Source organism: Hoplias malabaricus, chromosome 2 (assembly GCF_029633855.1).
Source record: "Hoplias malabaricus isolate fHopMal1 chromosome 2, fHopMal1.hap1, whole genome shotgun sequence".
NCBI classification, from domain to species: Eukaryota; Metazoa; Chordata; class Actinopteri; order Characiformes; family Erythrinidae; genus Hoplias; species Hoplias malabaricus.
Genome location: NC_089801.1, coordinates 33,411,907 through 33,433,771, shown reverse-complemented (window position 1 = coordinate 33,433,771; position 21,865 = coordinate 33,411,907). Strand labels below are relative to the sequence as shown.

Below are 21,865 nucleotides of genomic sequence, written 5' to 3'. Positions count from 1 at the left end.
TTTTTTCCACCAAACCACTAGAGCTCTACGGCTCATGTTTTAATTACAGTACACAAATCACAATGGACAGGAGAAAGTAGAGCATACAGTAATTATCTCTTCCTGCTTTTTTCCCTACACACTTTTAACGCATCTACTCTTTTTTCCCCTCCTCTTACACATATTTAACAGTGGCTGGTATAAAGGATGCATGCTGGGAAAATGAAAACACTGTAAAACATGGAGTCCACACCCATGCGAGGGATATTTACAACATGAACTCTGCGATGTTACAGTATATTTCCATTTTTTCACCTATCTGTATAGACTCGGCCTTGCATATTTGATTTCTGTTCATCTTCTAGCTACAGCTTTTCTCTTAAGACCACATCAGCTGATGTCTTAACGGGCCTAAAAATACTCTTCAAGAGCTGAGCTCAAAAATAGACTTGTAGCCAGAATGTGAGCGCACAAAATCAAAGTGAATCGCACAACAAGGAATGTCCCAACTCAAAACACAAGGCTTATTGTAAGTATTGTTTGGATCTGGATTATAATTGTTATTACAAAAGAGGATGTTAATTACCAGTGTGTACAGCCTGAAATGTTAATTTAAATTCCAGAGTAAGCTACCACAGATAGCTTGATTTGTGTCTGAATGTTAGCATGTTAGCATTACAACACAAATCCACATTAACAATAACAAAAACACACCAAGTAGACGTTGAATAAATGGGTGAATTTTTCAAGAGGAAGTGCTAGTCTACAGTTCTAGTTTAGCTTAAGGAGATGTACCTTCAAGGAAATAATTATCTTACTAGAAACAAAATCTAAAATGGTTTCTGGGATTCTGCAAAGTCTAACCCAGAGGATAGAAATCAAAATGAGATACCGCAGTAGTTTCTCCTAGACAACAATATGATTAGATGGAGGGATATATGAGACTTTATCGTAAGTCTCCTGCTAATTAAATATGTCTCCTGAGACTAAAATCTAAGTAATCTCATATGTGTATCCCCTTGAGTTTTAGTGGAGATCTCAGTAATATCAAAACTGTGCTCAGGTTTGCCAGATGAATAAATCCTACACTCTCTTTTTTCTCTCTCTCATTATTTTTGTCTCATTTTTGTTTCTTGCAAGGAATTTTAGGAGAATCACTAATCTCTATATGAACGATGTCTCTTGAGCCATTACAGAGCAACCTATTGGCACTAAATTTTAACTCAGGGAAATGAACAAGCTAGGGCATGTTATAAGCTACAGAGAAAGAGGGCTAGTGTTTTGTTATTACATTACCGAAAGGTCTAATAAAGGAGGCCTACTATTACTGGGGATTCTGCAAAATCCAGGAATTAATTCTGGATTAAAATCATGGATCTCATCAGTAATCACTATTATATTAAATGATAATAGCTCCAACCAATCCAGGTCAGACAGGGCTTAATGCAGTTTGATTAGAGCTGAAATGCTATTTTGTGTTGCTGCTTCTTATTTTATTTATTTTTATTTTATATATTTTTTTGTGCTCTAAGCCTAAGAAGGCTGAAAAATGAGGGCCTTGAGTTTCTGTGGAGCCTCAGAGCCCACATTACGCCTCGGTGGTCTCCCACTCTTTTCCTCCCACTCAAACTATAAGAAACCTTGATGAAGTCAGAGTTTGTCAGTGACTTAGTTTAAGGCCAGAGCACTATTCTGCAACAAACAACACCATGTTCACAGTTGCCTTAAAGATTGTTACACACCGTTATACAACATTTTGAAATAACAGCTGAAAATTTAAAACCCCAGAAATTTAAAAAATATATGCAAACAAGTTTTTGTTCGTTTAGCACTAATACAGCAAGTTACTGTACATTTGGGTACTCCCAAATGTTGCTTCCTAGGCTGAACGCCATTTAAGAGAGCACAATTAACCTCACCCTCTCTGGGAACAGAACTAGGTGGGTAGTGTTCTCCTCCAAGTGTGTTGAGTTCCACTTATATTGGTGACTGGATTTTCATGTCTCAGAATACAGAGTAGTAGCATCCGCTAGTCAAAAAAACTATATTTAAAAACAGGGAATACCACCAGTATTTCCAAAATGTATACCCAGTAAAATGTATGTAAATAAAGTCATTCAGAATGGTTGGATGTGAGCTAAACTGAGCTTAGTTAAAGCAGGCTGCGAAATGAGGGCCTTGAGCTGCCGTGGAGCCTTAGAGCCCACTTTTACGCCTCCACGAGCTCCCACTCGTACTGACACGTCCCAGGGACACGAATGGGGGCGGGAGAGAGAGAGAGAGAGAGAGAGAGAGAGAGAGAGAGATGTGAGTTATGAAATATGAATCTCACTCACTCTGTCTCCCCTAGCAACCAGAAAGGCTGCTTGCTACCACTTTCTGCTCTCTCTCTCTCTCTCTCTCTCTCTCTCTCTCTCTCTCTCTGTGTGTGTGTGTGTGTATGTGTGTGTGTGTGTGTGCCTGTGCCTCTCTCTCTCCCGAAGGTGGACAGCTTTAATCTCAGCCTTTTCTGTGCTCTACTACTGTAAAACGTGCTTTAATTGAGAGACGTGTGTGAGGGGGGTCGCCATCAGTGGGCCACCCACTCCCACATTTGCTTTTATGCGGTGGTATGATGAAATTATTATTATATTCACCGACAGTTGGAGTATGCCGCACATGTCTAAGCATCTATCAATCTCTCTCTGTCTCTCTCGCTCTCTGTCTCAGCTGTGCAAAAAAAAAAAAAAAACATTTCACATTGTGCCTTTCATATTAGAAAAAGCAGCCTCAATAAATAATTAAATAAATAAATAAGAGTTAAGAGAAATAATAATAGAGACAATAAATACAATGATGAGCTTCATCAACACAAACAATAAAAGTCCGGCTGTGATAGATGTGGTTGTTGTCTAAAGACACAATGGAAGCTAACTTAAATGAATCATGCCTTATTACAAGGAACAATGAAGCGACACAATACAACAAGTGAGGAGTGTATTAGTCTAACATACACTAGGCTATATGTCCAGAAGTTTGTAAGTAGTGACTTCACCTACTTTAACTTGCACCCATTGTGGACAAACATAGTCAAATGCACACACACACAGCTTATATCATCCCCATATAAAAAGCATGACACACACTGAGAGGTTCCGGAGCACTAGCAAAGGTGCATTAAGTCACTGCGCACCCAATGCCAAGTGCCTGCAAGAAACTAAAGGCCACAAGTATTGATCTGTGAGCTAAGGGAGCATTTTGAATACATTTGAGATGAGGTAGAATTTGTGATCCAGAGCTCCCAGCATCGATACCTGACCTCACTGATGTGGCTGCATCAAATGGGGGCACCCCAGCAACATTTCTGAGGAAGTGTTAGATGTGTACATGTCCCCCAACGTTTGCTCATATAGAGTGTTGTGTGTCCAAATCAAAACAATCCATTACAGTATGCCCTGTGGTCTTTGAAAAATTAAATCACCATAAATCCTCTTATACTCCAGCAGGATTAAATCTGTGAATTGGTAAAGTTATCCCTGATTGATCACTGAACAAGAACAATGACCTTCAATATATTTTGCCATTGCATTAAAGCCATCTTCCACACCACAACCTGTGCAAATTTTTACAAAGTGTACATAGTGTTGGTGTCCCATGAAAACATATGCATATAAATTACCTCCTTGTTTCTACACTGACTGTACATTCTCTCCGCTCCACTGACCATACAGGAGCACTTTGTAGTTATACAGTTACAGACTGTAGTCCATTTGTTGTTCTGCATATTTAGTTTAGCCCTTTCACCCTCTTTTTCTATTTGGGCTGCGCAGTGACACTGATGTGGTGGTGGTAGTGTGTTAAGTGTATTTTATGCTAGTACTGTTGCAGTGGTGATTGTACCGTCATCAGCTTTACATGTGTACTCTTGGTAGACACATATACATTCATTGGTTGTTTGCAATCTCTATATTTTTGGTGACAATTTGGTGGAGTTGCCTTTGAACACAGCATCTAACCCCCAACAGCTGCCCAGTCACTGAGGTGGCATGTGTGTTTTCATTGCTCTTAGAGCTCTGTGTGTGTGTGCATGTGTGTATGTGTGTGTGTGTGTCTCTGTCCCTGTGTCCGCGTGGGTTTCCTCCGGGTGCTCCGGTTTCCTCCCACAGTCCAAAAACATACATTGGTAGGTGGATTGGCCAATGTCTGTATGTGTGTTGCCCTGTGAAGGACTGGACACCCCTCCAGGGTTTGTTCCTGCCTTGTGTTCAGTGATTTCTGGGTATGCTCCGGACATGAGCAGTTAAAGACAAAGAATTAATGAATAAAAAAATAATTCTAAAATTTGGAAAATGGGAGGACGTCCCCTTTAGAGCATGCTAATGTGCTATCCCTGTTGGAGCAATGTCATTTTAACAGAAGAAGGACAAACGTTTATCCTAACACTTAGTGGAAGTGACTGTAAAAAGGGAATTAATTTTTTTTTCAAGTCAGGTGAGCGATATGTCAGGTACGGTTCACCTGCAGTCATTTCATCGTGAATCAGTGCTTAACAAGACCACACAACAAGACAACACCAACTGAAGGGCCATTTGACCACACCGAAGTCCAGGAGGGGGCAGTAAAGTACACATGACCCCGTTGGAATCACAAAACTGTAACACCAATAATCAAAATGCCGGCCTTCCACCTTAAACTGCAGCCAACAACACTCTACCACAGAGTTCAGTTAACCAAACGCTGGCCTTTTCCCCTATCGCTGCATCAATAAATAGATGAAGGCCACAGAAATGGCAGTTCCCTGTTATTCTCCTGAGGCCTGGCCTGTGTTCAGCTGACAGCATCAGTGGACAGATGACAGAAGTTAAAGGGACAGTTCCGTCCCAAGAGTTTTGCCTCAAACAGCAATTTCTCAGCTGCTTTTTATCTCTCTCTCTCTCTCTCTCTCTCTCTCTCTCTCTCTCTCTCTCTCTGTCTCTCTCTCTCGCTTTCTGTGTGTGTGTGTGTGTGTGTGTGCGTGTGTGTGTGTGTGTGTGTGAGTGTGTGTGTATGTATATGTGTAAGGACCTGTTAAAATGACATCATTTTGGAGTTGGAAGGCTGCACATCCCACCGAGGTTTTAGATTTTGTTTGTTCCTCCTATATTTCATATTATCAAAACTGTCATAAATCTATTTTTAGGACAATTTTCAAAAGCGCCATTACATTAAAAGAGTAGAGCATTTGATAGAGACAAATTCATTTGCATTTGGAAGTGGAATGCCAAGGGAAAATAAGCCTTCAAATTAATTAGATATAGATGTAATGGGACTTGTAACAACCATTCAAGACCTGGTGTCACACACAATCTGTCCTTATGAAAGACACTACAGGTGCTGGTCATAAAATTAGAATATCATGAAAAAGTTTATTTATTTCAGAATTCCATTCAAAAAGTGAAACATATATTATACTCATTGATTACACACAGACTGATATATTTCAAGTATTAATGTCTTTTAATTTGATGATTATAACTGACAACTAATGAAAACCCCAAATTCAGTATCTCAGAAAATTAGAATATTATGAACATTAAAGACACCTGGTGCCACACTCTAATCAGCTCATTTACTCAAAACACCTGCAAAGGCCTTTAAATGGTCTCTCAGTCTCACAGCTGTCCAAAATACGACCATTGACACCTTACATAAGCAGGCCAAGACTCAAAGGGTCATTGCTAAAGAGGCTGTCTGTTCACAGAGCTCTGTGTCCAAGCTCATTAATAGAGAGGCGAAGAAGGAAAAGATATGGTAGAAAAAAAAGAGTACAAACAATAGGGATAAACGCACCCTGGAGAGGATTGTGAAAACAAACACATTGAAACATGTGGGGGAGTTTCACAAAGACTGGACTGCAGCTGGAGAGAACCACCACGTACAGACGTGTGCAAGCCACTCTTGAACAGGAGACAGCATCAGCATCAGCATCTCACCTGGGCTAAAGACAAAAAAGACTGGACTGCTGCTGATTGGTCCAAAGTTATGTTCTCTGATGAAAATAAATTTTGCATTTCCTTTGGAAATCAAGATTCCATAGTCTGGAGGAAGAGAGGAGAGGCACAGAATCCATGTTGCTTGAGATCCAGTGTAAAGTTTCACAGTCAGTGATGGTTTGGGGTGCCATGTCATCTGCTGGTGTTGGTCCACTGTGTTTTCTGAGGTTCAAAGTCAACGCAGCCATCTATCAGGAAGTTTTAGAGCACTTCATGCTTCCTGCTGCTCACCAACTTTATGGAGATGCGGATTTCATCTTCCAACAGGACCTGGCTCCTGCACACAGTGCCAAAGCTACCAGTACCTGGTTTAAGGTCCATGGTATCCCTGTTCTTAATTGGCCAGCAAACTTGGCTGACATCTGTTTTTGGACCTCAGGAGGAAACCGAAGCACCCAGAAAAAACATACAGGGACACAGGGAGTACACACCAAACTCCTCACAGACAGTCACCCGGAGCGGGACTTGAACCCACAACCTTCAGGTTCCTGGAGCAGTGTGACTATGACACTACCTGCTGCTCCACCATGCCACCCCTTACATTTACAAAGAGGGAACAAAATCTAGTTCCTCTTTCGTTTGACACAGGTGTTTGTGACCAGCCTTCCACTGCGAGAAGGCAACTCAAAGGATTAGGGTCTGAAAAGATGTGAAGCTGTCAAAAAGGCAGCACTAAGAAAAGAAGAAGAATCTTTTCAAATCAAACTAGCTGCTGAGCCACTCATGGGCCACTGCACATATGTATAGAATTGTTTTTTTGTGAAATTGCCCAAAAAAAATTAACTTGAAAAGGGTAGCTTTTACAGCTTAGTGTCCATATATGGACTGGAGAGGGGATGCTATGTTTTGAAGCAGTGTTTTGGATTGTTTTGGAAGTTCAAGCCCTTTCGTCCTCTTTTGCATGGCTGGGCTTTTGTTCCAGATGAGTTCTGCCATTCAGGCCTTTGTCACAATAATAATCAGAGGAGGAAGTGGTCAAATCTGTTTTCAGACCAGTTTTGGACTTGATTTTGGACTGTTTTGGAGTTGGGAAGGATAAGTGCAGGATGGTCCAGGATCAGGATGAAACTCCAGCATCTAATAAGGCCCCAATTTGGTCTGGACTATAACCTCCTCTTACTGGGGCTGTGAATGGTGGCATAGTAGGGGGTTCTTTAAATGGCAGCATGTAGCCATGGGTCAAGCGCTGTTCATTGGGCTCTGTTCTTTAGACGCCCATTGGGCAACACTTCAACAGCAGCCCTGTTGAGTACAATGGTGTACAGGGGGCGTTCTCTGCCTCAATTGGTCTGTTTACATTGGATCTGTGGGCTGGAAAAGAGCTAGAAGACTCAAAGGAGATAAACACTTCTAATGATATCCGTGGAATGCTATTGAACCTCTTTACAGTTTTTAGAAGGATTTATTTGATGCCTTTACGGTCATGCTAGTAAATAGTCCTATCATTTCTTGAAAACCATAGCCTATCTTCACATTATGCTTGGTTTTGTCCCTTAAGATCCACTAATTTTCCAGCATCTCTTTATCTTTTAGAATTAGGCAGACTATCCATTTAAGCATGACAGTATGCAAATATCTCTGTTCTGATTGGCTGCATCTGGAGAGAACATTTTGTGGATGTAATTCATCACTTCAATATTCCAAATTGGTCTTCTGTCTAATTTCAAGGTTTTCTGTTTGTCACAGATGTCCCTCTCTGGTTTAGTACAGATGAAGTGGTCAGTTTATCCGGTCGACTGCCCCCATCCAAGACAATGAAACTTTCAGTAAAATAACTCACACACATTCTACATGGTTGATTGATATTGTGTGTGAGATTTCAAGGCGCACACACACACAAACACACACACACACAAACATACAATAAGTCACACATTCCACCACTGTGTGTGTGTGTGTGTGTGTGTGTGTGTGATGCCCTGGCACAGCCCAGAATGGGGAGGAATGGCAGCACTCTGTCTTGGGGGACGTGCTCAGAGTGGACAAATGATGCTAATTGTTTGGGGCTGAGTGCGAGTGTTAGACCCAAGATGATGGCAGTGAGGAAGGCTCGCTCCAGGACACCAGCCTCTCCTGCTCTACCGCACCTCTGCTGTCTCCTCTTCCTCATCCAGTCAGGTAAGTGCAACCAAGATCACCTTCCTTCTGCAAGGAACAAGGGATTTCAGTCAGTGGTTTTGGAGCAGGACGATGTAAGTAATTGAACAAAATGTTTGAATGGTTGAAAAATTTGGGGATTTTGGAAATTTGGAGTTAGAGTTTGTCTTTCTCTGCCATGTTATTACAGAGAGGCATTGATGGAAAGTGAAGCAACATGTTAAAGCGAAAGTCTGTGTGACTCCCACGACATTAGTGAAATTCAAACTGGGTCAATTCTTCCTTTTTTCTCAGTTCAGCTGTATAAACAATGACCTGAAAGTGAAATAGCTGAGTCACTGCTTGAGCCAAATTGGGCAGAAATAGAGAGATTTGTCTCATCATGGATTTCTAAGGTTTAGTCTTTCTTCATTTAAGATATTCATACAAGAATAAATGTATGCTATTTTCTTAGTTTGTGTTTAATGATTTTACATGTATGTTTTTTTTATTTCTATAGATAAACTGAAACATTAAACATTAAAACCTTAACCATTAAACATTAAAAGGAGACATTAAACAGTCAGAAAAACAATAATGTCATGGATGTCTCTATTAAAGTCAGCAAGAAATTGTTTTACTTTGCTAACTGTCGCATTTGGCTGCTAAAGGCATACACTCACTGCTGTTATCTGGCATGCATTTCGAATGAGAGAGCCTGCTTTTATCACAATTAATCAGTATTGTTCACCAGCTACCCGCTGTGTTCCACTGGTGCTATCTGCTCTACCTGTTGACCACTGCTAATCAGCATTGGTCTTCAACTAGCTGCTGCTTACTACTGTTATCTGCCTAGTCTCTTCACTAAAGCAACTATCACCTATTAAATCTGGAAAATGTCTGGACCAAAAATTGTCCCTTCACCCATGTAGCTCATTCAGACTTTACCTTAACTTTGGATTAGGCGGCCAGCAGGATAACGTCTGGGTAATGTCCTGTACAACTGTCACGGATGTATGCATTCACACATACAGTCCATTCTGATAAAGTCTGGAGAATTTCTGGGCTACTGTGCATTTTATTTTTAATTACATTTTGTATTTTTGCAACATTAGAAAATATGATGATTCATTGTTTGTAACCGCTTATCCAGTTCACGGTGGGCCTGGAGCCTACCCAGAATCACTGGGCGCAATGCAAGAACACAGCCAGGCAGGGTTACCAGTCCTTCGATGGGTGACACACACTCACAGACACTTTTGAGTCGCCAATCCACCTACCGACATTTGAGCAAATTGGAGCACCCGGAGGAAACCCACACGGACACGGGGAGAACACACCAAACTCCTCACAGACAGTCTCCCAGAGCGGGACTTGAACCCACAACCTCCATGTCCCTGGAGCTGTGTGGCTGCGACACTTCCTGCTGCACCACTGTGCCACTCTAGCCAAATTATATTTATAAAATATTTGTCAAATCACTCTCTCAAATATCTCTCTTAGCATCATGCATATCAAGACTTGGACTGTTTTTTTTTTAATTGATTGCTCCTTTGTAACAGACCATTCAAGGGCACTGAGATGAAGAGATGCTACAAGCCTGAGGAGAAAACAGTTCTCTCCGTTCACTTCACATTTCTGCTTAAGAAGGCAGGGACAGTTAGTGGTGCCCAGCCAGACCCCTGCACCCTGCTGGGCCGCACCCGCTTCCGAAGATGTTTGTGTTGGATTGTTGTCCAGTGTTGTCATTTATGGAATCACTGGAGCCCCTGTGTGCTTCTGTTCCTCTGGCCGCCTCAATTGTGCCTCGCTCTGAGGCGGCTTTTCATTGGTGGCCAGAGAGGAAACCAGGCCAAACAATCCAGGCTTTTGTTTCCTCTTCGCAGATCGTCCTCTCTCGCGCCAAGACTGGTTGCCAGGGAGATGGGCAGCCTCCACACTTGCTCACCAAAAACTTCTTTAGGAGGAAAGCAAAGCGACGTCTGTGACCTTCTCTGTTACATTAAACCCCCTTTGAGGCACTTGTGGTGTCTGGAGATTACCAGCATAAATGTCCTCATTAGTTTCTTGTCTTGCAAGAGTTCTTAAGGTTTACTTGCGTGCCAATTTCAGCACAAGGGGCTGATTCCAAGGCTGTCTTGATGATAGGGGATATGGCTGCCAGGTGGTCAGTGGCCAAATTGACTTGTTTTGAAGCTTTCATCTCATTTCATTGCCTTGTGTTCCATAAAAGCTGGGCTGAGAACATGGGTTTGTACTGAAGGCTGTGCTGCTGTCTCATGTTTACATTCAGTCTGATGAGTGTAATTAAGACATTGTGGTTTTTAACAATTATCAATATGCAGTTCCATACAGAAGTCTGATATATGGCCCTAGATGCAACACTATTATAAAAGATATGGCTTATATTTCAAAATACATGAATATATATTTGTATACACATGAAAATTAATTGGACCTATACCCATAATATTATGGGTATAGCAGATTAATACATATGTACATACTACTACATATGTACATACTACTACATACTAATATACTACATACTAGCAGATTAATACACATGTTTAAATGTAAACATAGAAGTAAATATAAATTATAGTACACTTTACCCTTTAAAATGTATACAGTATGGTTCTGAAGTCTTAGGCACATATGAAAATTAAACATATTTAAACTAATGCCTTCTCAGTAAGTGTGGTGCTTGTATAAAGTTGTATATAATCACAATAAAAAAAAAAATTAGAAATATAAGATTTTTTTTGTATAAAGCAGTAGGTGAGATTGAGTTTGAAGAACAATGTTTTGTTCAGATTCTCTTTGATTGCATGAACTTGTTAAATCAACAGCACACGTTATTTAAAATCATTATTTATTTACCAGTAAAACTAGGTATTGGATGATAACCTCAAATAATATGGACTGCCACGAGAAGAGCTTTGGAAAAATTTAAATCAATACATTCACACACAGAATATCACACTGGAATAATGTTATAATGTTATTTGGTTTTATTCTAATGTTGGGCGTGATTTGATGTTTGTTTGTTTGTTTGTTTGTTTTTGCAAATAAATACTTACTGCTCAGATTAATAGTGTTTTAAATCTCATAATCTCTGGTGCCTAAAACTTTCGCACAGTATTGTACTTATGAAATAAAAGAAAAGAGACTCGTTCCAAAAGCCCCTGCTTTTAACGACTCTTATTATATGGCAAGCTTGTTTTCAAAGGCTGTGTTTCCATTTCATTTCATCGTGGAGGTCTTCACATTATTCAGAATGCACATAGTTTGTGTTGAAGGTAACGTTTGTTGCCCCCTCTCGCAGTTCAAACTGACTAGTGTTGTTGTGGTTTAATAAGTGTGGCAGCACCCAAGGTTGCGGCTGAGCCTGTGCAGAGACAAGGAGAGGCTTTGACAGAGTCAGCAGCATGCTTATTAAAACAGACAAGTTAAGTACTGTCTTCACACAGCGTGGGAGCTAGATGAGAGGGGTAAACAAAAAAGCGGTATGGTAGCACTACCTTCAGCAACAGTTCGTTGCCTTTTTACCACTTTTGTGAATGCAGTCCTTGACACTCAGGCTTGTTCCTTTAAAACCTCATCAAGCATTGGAGGATTAGTTTTTTTATCAAGCAAAAATTTGCTAGGGGGATGAGGTGGCTCACAACATCTTAACTGCCTCATAGGGAGATTGTGAGTTGAATTCCTGGTGATACCTCAGCCAGGCCAGGAGCCCAAGAGGGTAAAGCTGGTTCCACCCTCTCTGGGTGGGTAGGATGGCCCTTCCTCTTTGTTAATTAACAGAGCAGAACTCAGTAGTTAGTGTCCTCCTCCAAGCATGTTGAGCTTCAGTGATGTTATTGGTAACAGTGTCTGATTTCACACTGTGTGATTGGTGGAGTTGTAGCTAGTGGTGGAAGCAGTGGGTCACGCTGAAAATTGGATTTGAAAAAATGCAAAATGCAAATGAGGATGCATTTCAGTTAGACACATTATATCTTATTACAGGGGGTGTAAAAGGGGTAAACATCACCACTCTTGGGACTCTGATCCGAGGAACCGTGGGTGGAGAAGCCCTGCTCTCCGTCCGATACTCTAGCACTAGCCTGGACCCACCGGTCATCAAATGGCAGCTGAAGAGGGACAAGCCAGTCACTGTCGTCCAATCCATTGGGACAGAGATCATCGGAAACCTGCGGCCAGAATACAGAGACCGTATTATGGTGTTTGAGAATGGCACGCTTCTGCTCCATAACCTGAAGCTCTCAGATGAGGGAACTTATGAGGTGGAGATCTCCATCACCGATGATACCTTCACTGGAGAAGGCAGCATTGAGCTCACTGTGGATGGTAGGACTTTTTTGTTTATGTTTTTTTCATAAACCTTGACCTTGGACAAATCTGCTCATATGCAAAAAATTTTTGCATATGCAAAAATTAATTAGTGAAGTTATTGCAGTTGTTTAGCTCAAGATGCTGATATAGGAGTCAGTGAATAAAATACACAAGCTTCCAATCAACATACTCCCATAATGGTCCTTGAAGAGCACAAGATTGATCTGCAGTAATCCTAGAAAAGGTCACTGATCATTCAATATGAGTAGTTTACTTCACCTTAAAGTTCAAAGCCTTAAGTGCAGTATACCAGGTCTTGCACGGTTGTTAGGAGCCTGTTTTTTTCTACTGTACATAATCTAATCATTTAAATTCAGTTTATAATGTTTGTATTTCATGTCTTTCCCTTTCACTTTCCACTTTTTTATGCATGCAGGTTATTTGAAACCCAATCTCCTCTGAAACATCAGTATGATTTATAACAAAATTACATGTATAAAGGTTTAAATAGGTTTAATGGTTTACATTTATTTAGGTTGTAAACACTTTCAAAATAATTGACAATCAGTTACAACACAGAAAAGGCAACAGTGACCTGTTTTTCACATCCATCTGTACTGTTAAACCTCAGATACTGCCAAATATTTACCTTAATTTAGTCCAGGGCTATAACCATTCATTTTCATTCATTCATTGTCTGAAACCGCTTATCCAGTTCAGGGTCGCGGTGGGTCCGGATCCTACCCGGAATCATCGGGCACAAGGCTGAAGGACACACCCTGGAGGGACAGACACTAGCTACCGTCCCATGCTATATCATCTATTCCAATAATTCATCCACTGCAAAATGCTGTGCAATCCAAGACTAGGCTTAGTGTAACAATTTAACCACCAAGATTAGTGAATTAAACACCAACAGAATGTTTTTTTCTATATCTTAATAATAATGTCATACCTTATTACATGAAATGACTAAATTCACATTCTAAATTCTTAGCATATTATTTACATTGACATTTTCAGTAAGTCCTTTGACAATTTCCATTAGGCAAACCACAAGGTCACAATTACCCTAGTCTTCCCTTGAGAGTCTGGCTCCTTTCTCCACTTAATGTGGCCAACTGAAAACCACAGCAGGAAAGGAAATTTGACTGACACACAAAAAAACCATTCACTAGTCTGCTGCTTTGGAATGATGTGTAGAATGAGGCAGATGGCCAATACGAATGCAGCTGGCAGTGAGGCCAGATTAACACACATTCTCTGTCAACTCGTCGAAGCGTCTGTGGCTGAGACTACTGTTATCCCTTCTATCTATGTGTTGCCAATGTTTAATAATGATAATTAATAACCACTTACCATTTATTTAACATATTTCAAACCATTTCTAAATCTTTATAATGATCATCTTCTTTTAAGTTTGTACTGAACTATCTATGGAAGCTGAATCACTTAATCACTAAATGGCAGTTGTAATTGTGATGGTCTCTGACATTTGCACAGTACTGTATGCAACCTCCTAAAGAAAAAGACAGCATGATTTCCGTGGGTAGGATACGATTAATTCTTGACCTCCTGACCCGGACTATGGCGCCTGGTTATAGGTGAATATGACTTATCAGAGTCTCTCTTTCATTTTGTTCAGAGCCAATATCCAGACCCTACGTAGATGGGGTCACCTCTGCTGTTCTGGAACTGACTGAAAACTTCACTCTGAACTGCTCACATGAAGCTGGGACCAAGACCACTTACAGCTGGATGAAAGGAGGAAAACCACTGGCAAATGACACTCGTCTCCTGCTTTCCCCTGACCTAAAGGTCCTGACCTTTACTCGAGTGCTGATGGTGGATGACGAGGTCTACACTTGTCTGGTGGAGAACCCTATTAGCAGCATAAAGAGCCTGCCTTTCAAACTCACAGTGTACAGTAAGTGAAGAAGAAAATCAAGTCTTGGGTTAAACTATCCCTTGTTTTGATTCTAGAAATGAAAAGAAGTCCATGACAAAGTACTCATGTAGAAATCCCTGCCACCATTTTGATTGGCATTACAGTTTTCAAAATGAAGGAAAGAAGCTATTTGATCCTCATTTGATTCAAGAGAGTTGATCAACAAAGATACAGATACACAGAATGATTCTGATTTTTCATCTCTAAGGCAGTAAGTGACATTCAGTTAGAGATATAAACACTAGTTTATTGTTTGGTATTTTTGCTCAAGGGGAAGGGGGAAGTATGTGGAGGTGGTTTCCTAACCTACTCCAAAAGTGACATAGTGCAGTTTCTGCAGTGATGAGCCTGGAGTAGCAATGACAGAGGCTCTATTCTCCTTATTACAGACCGCTGAGTCATAACAATAATTCTGGAGTTGTAATTCAAAGGTAAAACACTGCCTAGTGTTGCTTTAACTATAAACATTCCTTTATTGTTGCTCATGTTGACTAAATCATTTTGGTGCATAAGAAGCAGAACATGTGTTTTGGATTGTGTGCTGGTCAACAAGCAAGACGTTATTGGGAGACCAGCTTAAACAGCAGCAGACCAAATCCACACAAATGCAGATATCTTTGTGTGCTTTGGCCTGCTGTTTTAGGTCACCTCTTTTTTCAGTGTGGTTTTGTGGAAGTGTAAAAAACCACACACATATCTTTATTAATTGTGCATGCTTCAAAACCCAGGCAAGGCACTGGTGCTTATGTTTGTGCTTTTATTCAGGAATTGGTCACATGTTTACAGCTGAGTTTCACATGATTTCTACATAAGTGTCTACTGCAGTGTTGAGGTGGCAGAATTTACTGTTCTCTGTACTTTTAAATCCACCTCCCCAAACTAAAAAACCTAACTGCTACCAGCTATTTTAGAACAGGTCTTGTCAAACCAGCAGCGGGTGAAATAATTTTGAGAAAGCAATTGTTTTTGCTTAAAGAGTTGTGAGATCATTTCAAGTGTCTAGGGCTTTGAGTCTTGTGACATGCGCGCCTTAGCATTTTCCAGGGGTGTTTCTTTTTTTCCATTTTCTTGTGGACTAACAACAAATACAGTAATTCACTCATATTTTAAATGTAATTCATCCAGTTCTAGGTCGTGGTTGGTCCAGAGCAGGGGTGTCCAGATGTTCTCTCCGTTTTCTTTTTCATGATTGGTAATTCACAAAGGATGGGCACAAACTATTTTAGCACAGCAATATATTACTGAAAGTGTAAGTAGTAAACTAGATTGTTATAGTGTTTAGAGGCATCAGGAACAGAGCTGTAAAACATTAGATATAATTTTGGATGATGACTGCTTGCATGCAATTGGGGATTTTGCTGAGAGACTCCTACCCTTTTTCCAGGAAGAAGCTCCCTTTACATCATACTGTCCACAGGGGGTATCTTCCTCCTGATCACCCTGGTGACGGTGTGTGCCTGCTGGAAACCAACAAAAAAGTAAGAGGTCATGGCTTTGTTTCCCTTGCTTAGACAATATTCCAAGAAATTTCTTTTTTATATCTAACATTCAATATGTTCTATATCACAGGCACAAAAGGCAAAGAGCCAAAACAAAGGTCCCAAGATCAGGCCCACAGGGTCATCACATAACACATGACGACAAGTCAGAAGGTAATGGCAAAGCAATGCTAAAGTATACACTGAATGAATTAAAGCAAATTTGCATATGCTAATTTAAAAAGGTTTTTATTTTGCATGTTAGCTTAATTTAAAGTGACAATGCTCAATGCCAAACATTGGCTAGATGGGCAGAATCTGTCTGTGGAACAGTAGAACTGTGTTCTCTAGAGTAATGGCGCACCATTCAATACCTTTAAGAAGTGAAGCTGGGGTTCAGTACTGATTCCTCATTAATGCTTGAGTGCTCTCATGGCTAAATACAATCAAATCCTTACAGCAAGGATCTAAAACCTAGTTTGATGCACAAATGCCCAGTGAATACCCCTGATATCAGAACAAATGTTGGTTCTGCAGATGTTAGCAAACGTTTGGCCCTACAGTATGTACTGTATTAGTGTTATGCTCTTATAATAACTGTGACATGCTGATGTATTTTTCAGATGATGTCATGCCAATAATGACCGACCATGAGCGCAGAAATCCAGTATCACTTTACATCCTGAAAGAGAAGGTGCTGTGACATCACCATCAAACTCATTAAGTCAACACCTCTCGGTTTTACACACTTAAGCCCAGAAATAGCTGCTGGAGTGGATAAGTGGCACATTACCTCAACGCTGTTAGAAACTTATGATTCAACTTGTGATTCAACCAGTAACTGCACCTCTACCGGATGTGTTAAAAATCATTTCACACATAGGAGGTTTCACTTTGCACTTTCCATTTTTCTAAAAACCAGTGTAGCTGTTTCGTGACTACACACTGTAAACTCTACTGTTCAAGCCATGACAACATAAGGCAACATGATAATTAATTTCTTAATTTATGTAATTTGTTAATCAGACATAATAAGCCTTCAGTTCATCTCCTGAAGCCTTAACCAATGAGAGAGCTAGAGCTAGGGAAGGAAAATCCTCATCAAGTAATCTAAATTTAACATTGAAGTATGTGTATTACTACAGTGTATAAATGTGTATAAATTAGTGTTGTCAAAATGAACCCATTAACATGCCTCTCTCTCTCTTTCTCCCTCTATCTAAAGCTAGGTAGGGGATGAATCTGTCAAAGTTAACCCATTAACACACCTCTCTCTCTCTCTCTCTCTCTCTCTCTCTCTCTCAAGCTAGGTAGGGGATGAATTTGAAGTGCTGTGTGTGACATTATATATATGATTCATCCCCAACCTAGCTTGAGAGAGAGAGAGAGAGAGAGAGAGAGGTGTGTTAATGGATTAATTTTGACAGATTCATCCCCTACCTTGCTTTATCCCCCCATGTTTGAGCCATTTTTACTTAAAGCTTCTTTGTCTGATACTAAAGCTCTCTCTTAAAGTTTTACTCAGCAAATTAAAAGATTATAATTCAAAAATCAAACCTACAATGAGATAGTATATCCATTATCCATTATCTGTAACCGCTTATCCAATTCAGGGTCGCGGTGGGTCCAGAGCCTACCTGGAATCATTGGGCACAAGGCGGGAATACACCCTGGAGGGGGCGCCAGTCCTTCACAGGGCAACACAGACACACACACACACATACATACCTACGGACACTTTACTCACACACTCACACCTACGGACACAGGTCCCTGGAGCTGTGTGATTGCGACACTACCTGCTGCGCCACCGTGCCGCCCTGAGAAAGTATAATTAAATACAAAAGAGTGGTTCCCTTTAGTCAATTAGTCTGGAATATCACACAACATATTTATCTGCCTCCCAAAAATACAAGTGCTAGCATTTCAACTTTAATGTTGTGATTAAAAATTTTTTATTGATAGACACTACTTATATAAATGTCATTCCCATGTGTGATCTTGCATTGAGTTGTTTATTTTACATTTCATTAAGTGATTAATTGGAGCAAATTCTGTGATGAATTATATCATTTTTTCAATCAATTGACAGCACTAGTTTAACAAATAGTGTGATTAAATTAAGTGAAAATGATAATTAGGCCATCTCCCAGTGGTTCCAGAGGGTCCTCACAAAGTAATAATCAAACACAGCCAATAAGGTTTGGAATGAAAAGTGTTGCTTAATTTGTTGAAGTGGAAAGCAACAGTGAATATTAAACACTCTTTTTAAATGAAAACACAGTGACTATTGATGGTGTATTTTTCTATGCAAGTGAACAACCTGCAGCCCACAAGTGCTGCCCCTCATAAGCAGCAGTGGCTGAAAATAGCCTGGGGACAGAATATGTTTGCTGTGAAAGTGAGTGTGTTCCTGTCTGCTCTTAGGACCCTCCTGGCGAAGAACCAGTGTCAATATGCAAAACATGCAACTCCAACGGCAGCGGGAGCAATGTCAACCCCCCCAGCTACAGCAGCTCAGTGGCACCCCCTACGTCTCACTCCCCCGACCTTTCCTCTCGTTTTCCGGATCCTACCTCCTGTTCTCCAGACCATCCATCTCGCTCTCCAGACACTTCTTTCAAGTCTCCAGACCCTCCAGCCCGCTCTCCGGACCCCCCGTCCCGTTCTTCAGACCCTCCATCTCGCTCCTCACGTCGCTACCCTCGGACCCCCACCAACTCTCCGCCCGTGCTACACTATCACCGCAGACAGGGCCGTAGTCGTAGCCACAGCCCTAGCACCCCCTCCCCACCTCGTAACCGTGGCAATGGCCGGCCTACCGCTCGGCCCCCTGTTCCCTCACCCCCCAGGCTCAGACGGCCTCACACCCCTGAGTCTCAGCACAGCAGCAACAATAGCTCACCTAAGACCTGAACCACTCTCCACACTCCAACTTCTACAGCCACCTACTCCACCAAGACCTGAACCAATGCCAAGTTCAGTCTGTGCCTATGGGACCAGGATAAAAATGTAAACACTTTCCTCATTCTTCATGCTGTTTTTGTTAACATTCCTCAAAGTCAGATGCATGTTCCACCAAGGCTGTAACATTCCTTATAACTTCAACCTGAATGGGTGGTGAAAAATGTGAAAGTTTATTAGGTGTTGTGATGTCACAGAACCAGTTGATACAAAACAAGGGGTTTGCAACTTAGTTGAAAGGCATTAAACTTGTTGTTCATTATTTATTCATTCATTCATGTTTTGAAACATGGGTTGAAGTGTGTTCTGAGCCCACCTGGAATCACCAGAAGCAAGGCAGGAACGCACCCCAGATGAGACACCAGTCCATCACAGTGCAATAGGCTCTTTTATTTTTAAGAAATTAAGAAAAAAATTTTGTTTCCCTACTTATCCTTTGGTTTTATTGAATTGTTCCTTTAATGTTTTCCACATACTGAAATAATAGGATCCACTTGTTAATATACATATTTATGGGACAGGTGTAAATATGTAAATATACAAAATAGTCATGTATTTTCTTTCCTTCAGTAGATGCCAGGTTTTTATTTGCTTTCAATGCTATCCATGTGATGTTAAAATAATTGTACACATAAGTGTACATAAATGAGCTAATGACACATTCAAAAGTACTTTATAAGCTAGATAATGTGATGTAAATATGTAAATACACAATTTTTGCATTTCCGTGTCTTTATGCTTTTGAATATTTTGCCACATATTGAAATAATAGGAATAGGTTAACTATAGCAAAAAGGTCTTTTGTTTACATTTAATGTACCATATTTTTTACTTTTGTTTGTTACCATGTTGTAAGTGGATATTGCATAGAAATCCCATTGGAGTGAATATACCGTACTATCCAAAAGCCAGATTCACTTGCTTATGTGTCGCAAAATTTTTTTTTTTTTTCACAGAAAATTATACAGATGTTGCAACAAGTATAATATCACATTTTTCAGTATTTAATGTGTCCTTTAGTTTCAGGAAATTCACTTTTTCAAAATGTAAAAAATAAATCTACACGAATAAGCCACACATTCACAGTCCAGCCGTAGTGGTTGGTTGCAGTTTCTATTTCTGCTTTTCCAAGCAATCCTTAGCGTATTCAGTGATGCTGAGATCTGGGCTCTAAGTTGGCCAGACATTTGTTTTTTCGTTGTTTATGTTTTTCATCTTATTTCACCTTTGGACATTTTGGTTGTATCTGATTAATTTCAACTGCCAATTAAATAAATGAAAAATTGTGATTTTGGCACTGCTGTATATTTTAATTGCATTCTTCCTATGATTCATTTTGACATGACCAAGAAAAATTATTTAAAACCTAGGGACTGCATGTTTTGTTCTTTCTTCGTTTTTCCCTTTTTGGGTAAAAATCAGATTTGTTGTCTTTAAAGACTTGTCATTGTGTAGATAATGTAGTGATAGGAAGGAAATAAATGATTTGTTGTTGTGAAGATGCAGCCTTTATTCCTGACGGAAAACAGAGCATTATGTAACTTCGCTGGGAAATACAGTTCAGGCTGTTCTCTGTGCGAGAGAATGCGCTGCTGAATCATACAGAAAGGACAGAAGGCTCTTGTTGTGAGTGGACACAGCGCTGAGAGCGGGGCATTGTGCAGAGAGTGGACGTTCCAGTGTTGATTCATGTCCATATACATTATACATTAATGCATAAACCAGAGACTGTAACACAAATAGCTATGGGAACAGAGATATCACAGGATATCACAGAAGCAAAAGCCATAGTTCTCAGCTCTTTGAGCCATACACCAGACATTCTCAAAACCTAAGTCTTCTTATCAGTATGATGAACTGCAGATAATTGTAAAATGACTGAGATGATGTACAGAATTATGTTTCATGAAAACAAATGCAGTATGTTGGGAGACCCCTGATCAAATGAGACAATTATTTATTTTCTACATGAAAATAAGTAAGGCACAACACAGAATGTACATAAGTCCCACTGTAGCTATTAAATGTCTTAAACTCACCCCTGTTCATCAAAGATTAGCCCCACCCAAAAAATAAAAATAATAATAATAAATAAATAAAATAAAATACAATACAATAAAAATATATCTCCTCCTTTCATCACTAGCCTGCAGCTCACCATTTGACTGGATTGGTCTTTGCATGGGCCTTTGACATAAGAAAGACTGGTTGTCTGAATCTGGCCATTTAAGATTGAGAAATCTCAGCCATGTCACTCACTGTCTAATTTATTCATAATATGTGTTCTAGCAACACACAGATGCATGTTAACTATACTTCATGGGGGGTCTTTGAATACAGCATTCTTTCTGATTTGCAGTGCGTTTTCTATTTAATGTTTAGTTTAAATATTTTCTTAATTAAATGCAGGATGCTAACTTAGTTCCCATTAGAGTTTCTAAAATAAACCTAATTTGACTAGACATGTAATCCACAAACATTGTGTTTTCTGGTTAGCCAGGTAATTTAAAGACAGGTTAGATGATTTGTTTTAAAAATATATTTAACATTTCAACAGCAATCATGTCACAGAGCAAGCCCTGTCCAATCATTGGATGGCTTACCTTCCTGTCTACTCCATCTTGTGCCAACATGCACATGACCTGCATGCGTATTAAACTTGCGCATCATGAGCTTCTAGGCTGGAAGAATGGCAGAGAAATGTATGGAACCTTGCAATGCTAAAAAAAATTAAAGAAACGCAAAGGCATCCAACAAAAAGAGGCTCAATGAAACCAGAGGGCAATTTAATTTAATGTTTGAAAATAATGGGTTGCACCTCTCTCCAACCCACTCGCTGTGTACTTGAAGCCATACACATTAATGTGGAGTGGGTTAAGGAGGGAAGTAAAAAAAAAAAAAAAAAAAGCCTGACATTTACTGGTTTCTACAAAATCACCTACTCCAGCTTTAAGACCAATTTGAGGACTTTTCTGATAGGACTTTCCTACTGACAGATTTGACCATGCTTTGTGGATAACTTGCAATTTTCAGATTAATCTTATTTTTTTTATGTAAAATAACTGTTAAAT

The 21,865-nt window shown here is 40.0% G+C and overlaps 1 protein-coding gene across 1 annotated transcript; it reads left to right on the top strand.

Moving 5' to 3' along the window:
• The first annotated feature begins 7,999 nt into the window (after positions 1-7,999).
• Positions 8,000-20,203, top strand: hepacamb (hepatic and glial cell adhesion molecule b). The gene is made up of 7 exons (XM_066661507.1): positions 8,000-8,108; positions 12,078-12,419; positions 14,050-14,331; positions 15,737-15,830; positions 15,922-16,004; positions 16,454-16,524; positions 18,258-20,203. Exons 1-7 carry the CDS (start codon positions 8,021-8,023, stop codon positions 18,744-18,746), a joined length of 1,449 nt encoding a protein of 482 aa, XP_066517604.1. The 5' UTR covers positions 8,000-8,020; the 3' UTR covers positions 18,747-20,203.
• The last annotated feature ends 1,662 nt before the right edge of the window (positions 20,204-21,865 follow it).

Coding starts and splice junctions, on each gene's coding strand:
- hepacamb (XM_066661507.1), top strand. CDS start 8,021: ATGATGGCAGTGAGGAAGGCTCGCTCCAGGACACCAGCCTCTCCTGCT. Junction 8,109..12,077: donor CCTCTTCCTCATCCAGTCAG/GTAAGTGCAACC, acceptor ATCTTATTACAG/GGGGTGTAAAAGGGGTAAAC. Junction 12,420..14,049: donor CATTGAGCTCACTGTGGATG/GTAGGACTTTTT, acceptor CATTTTGTTCAG/AGCCAATATCCAGACCCTAC.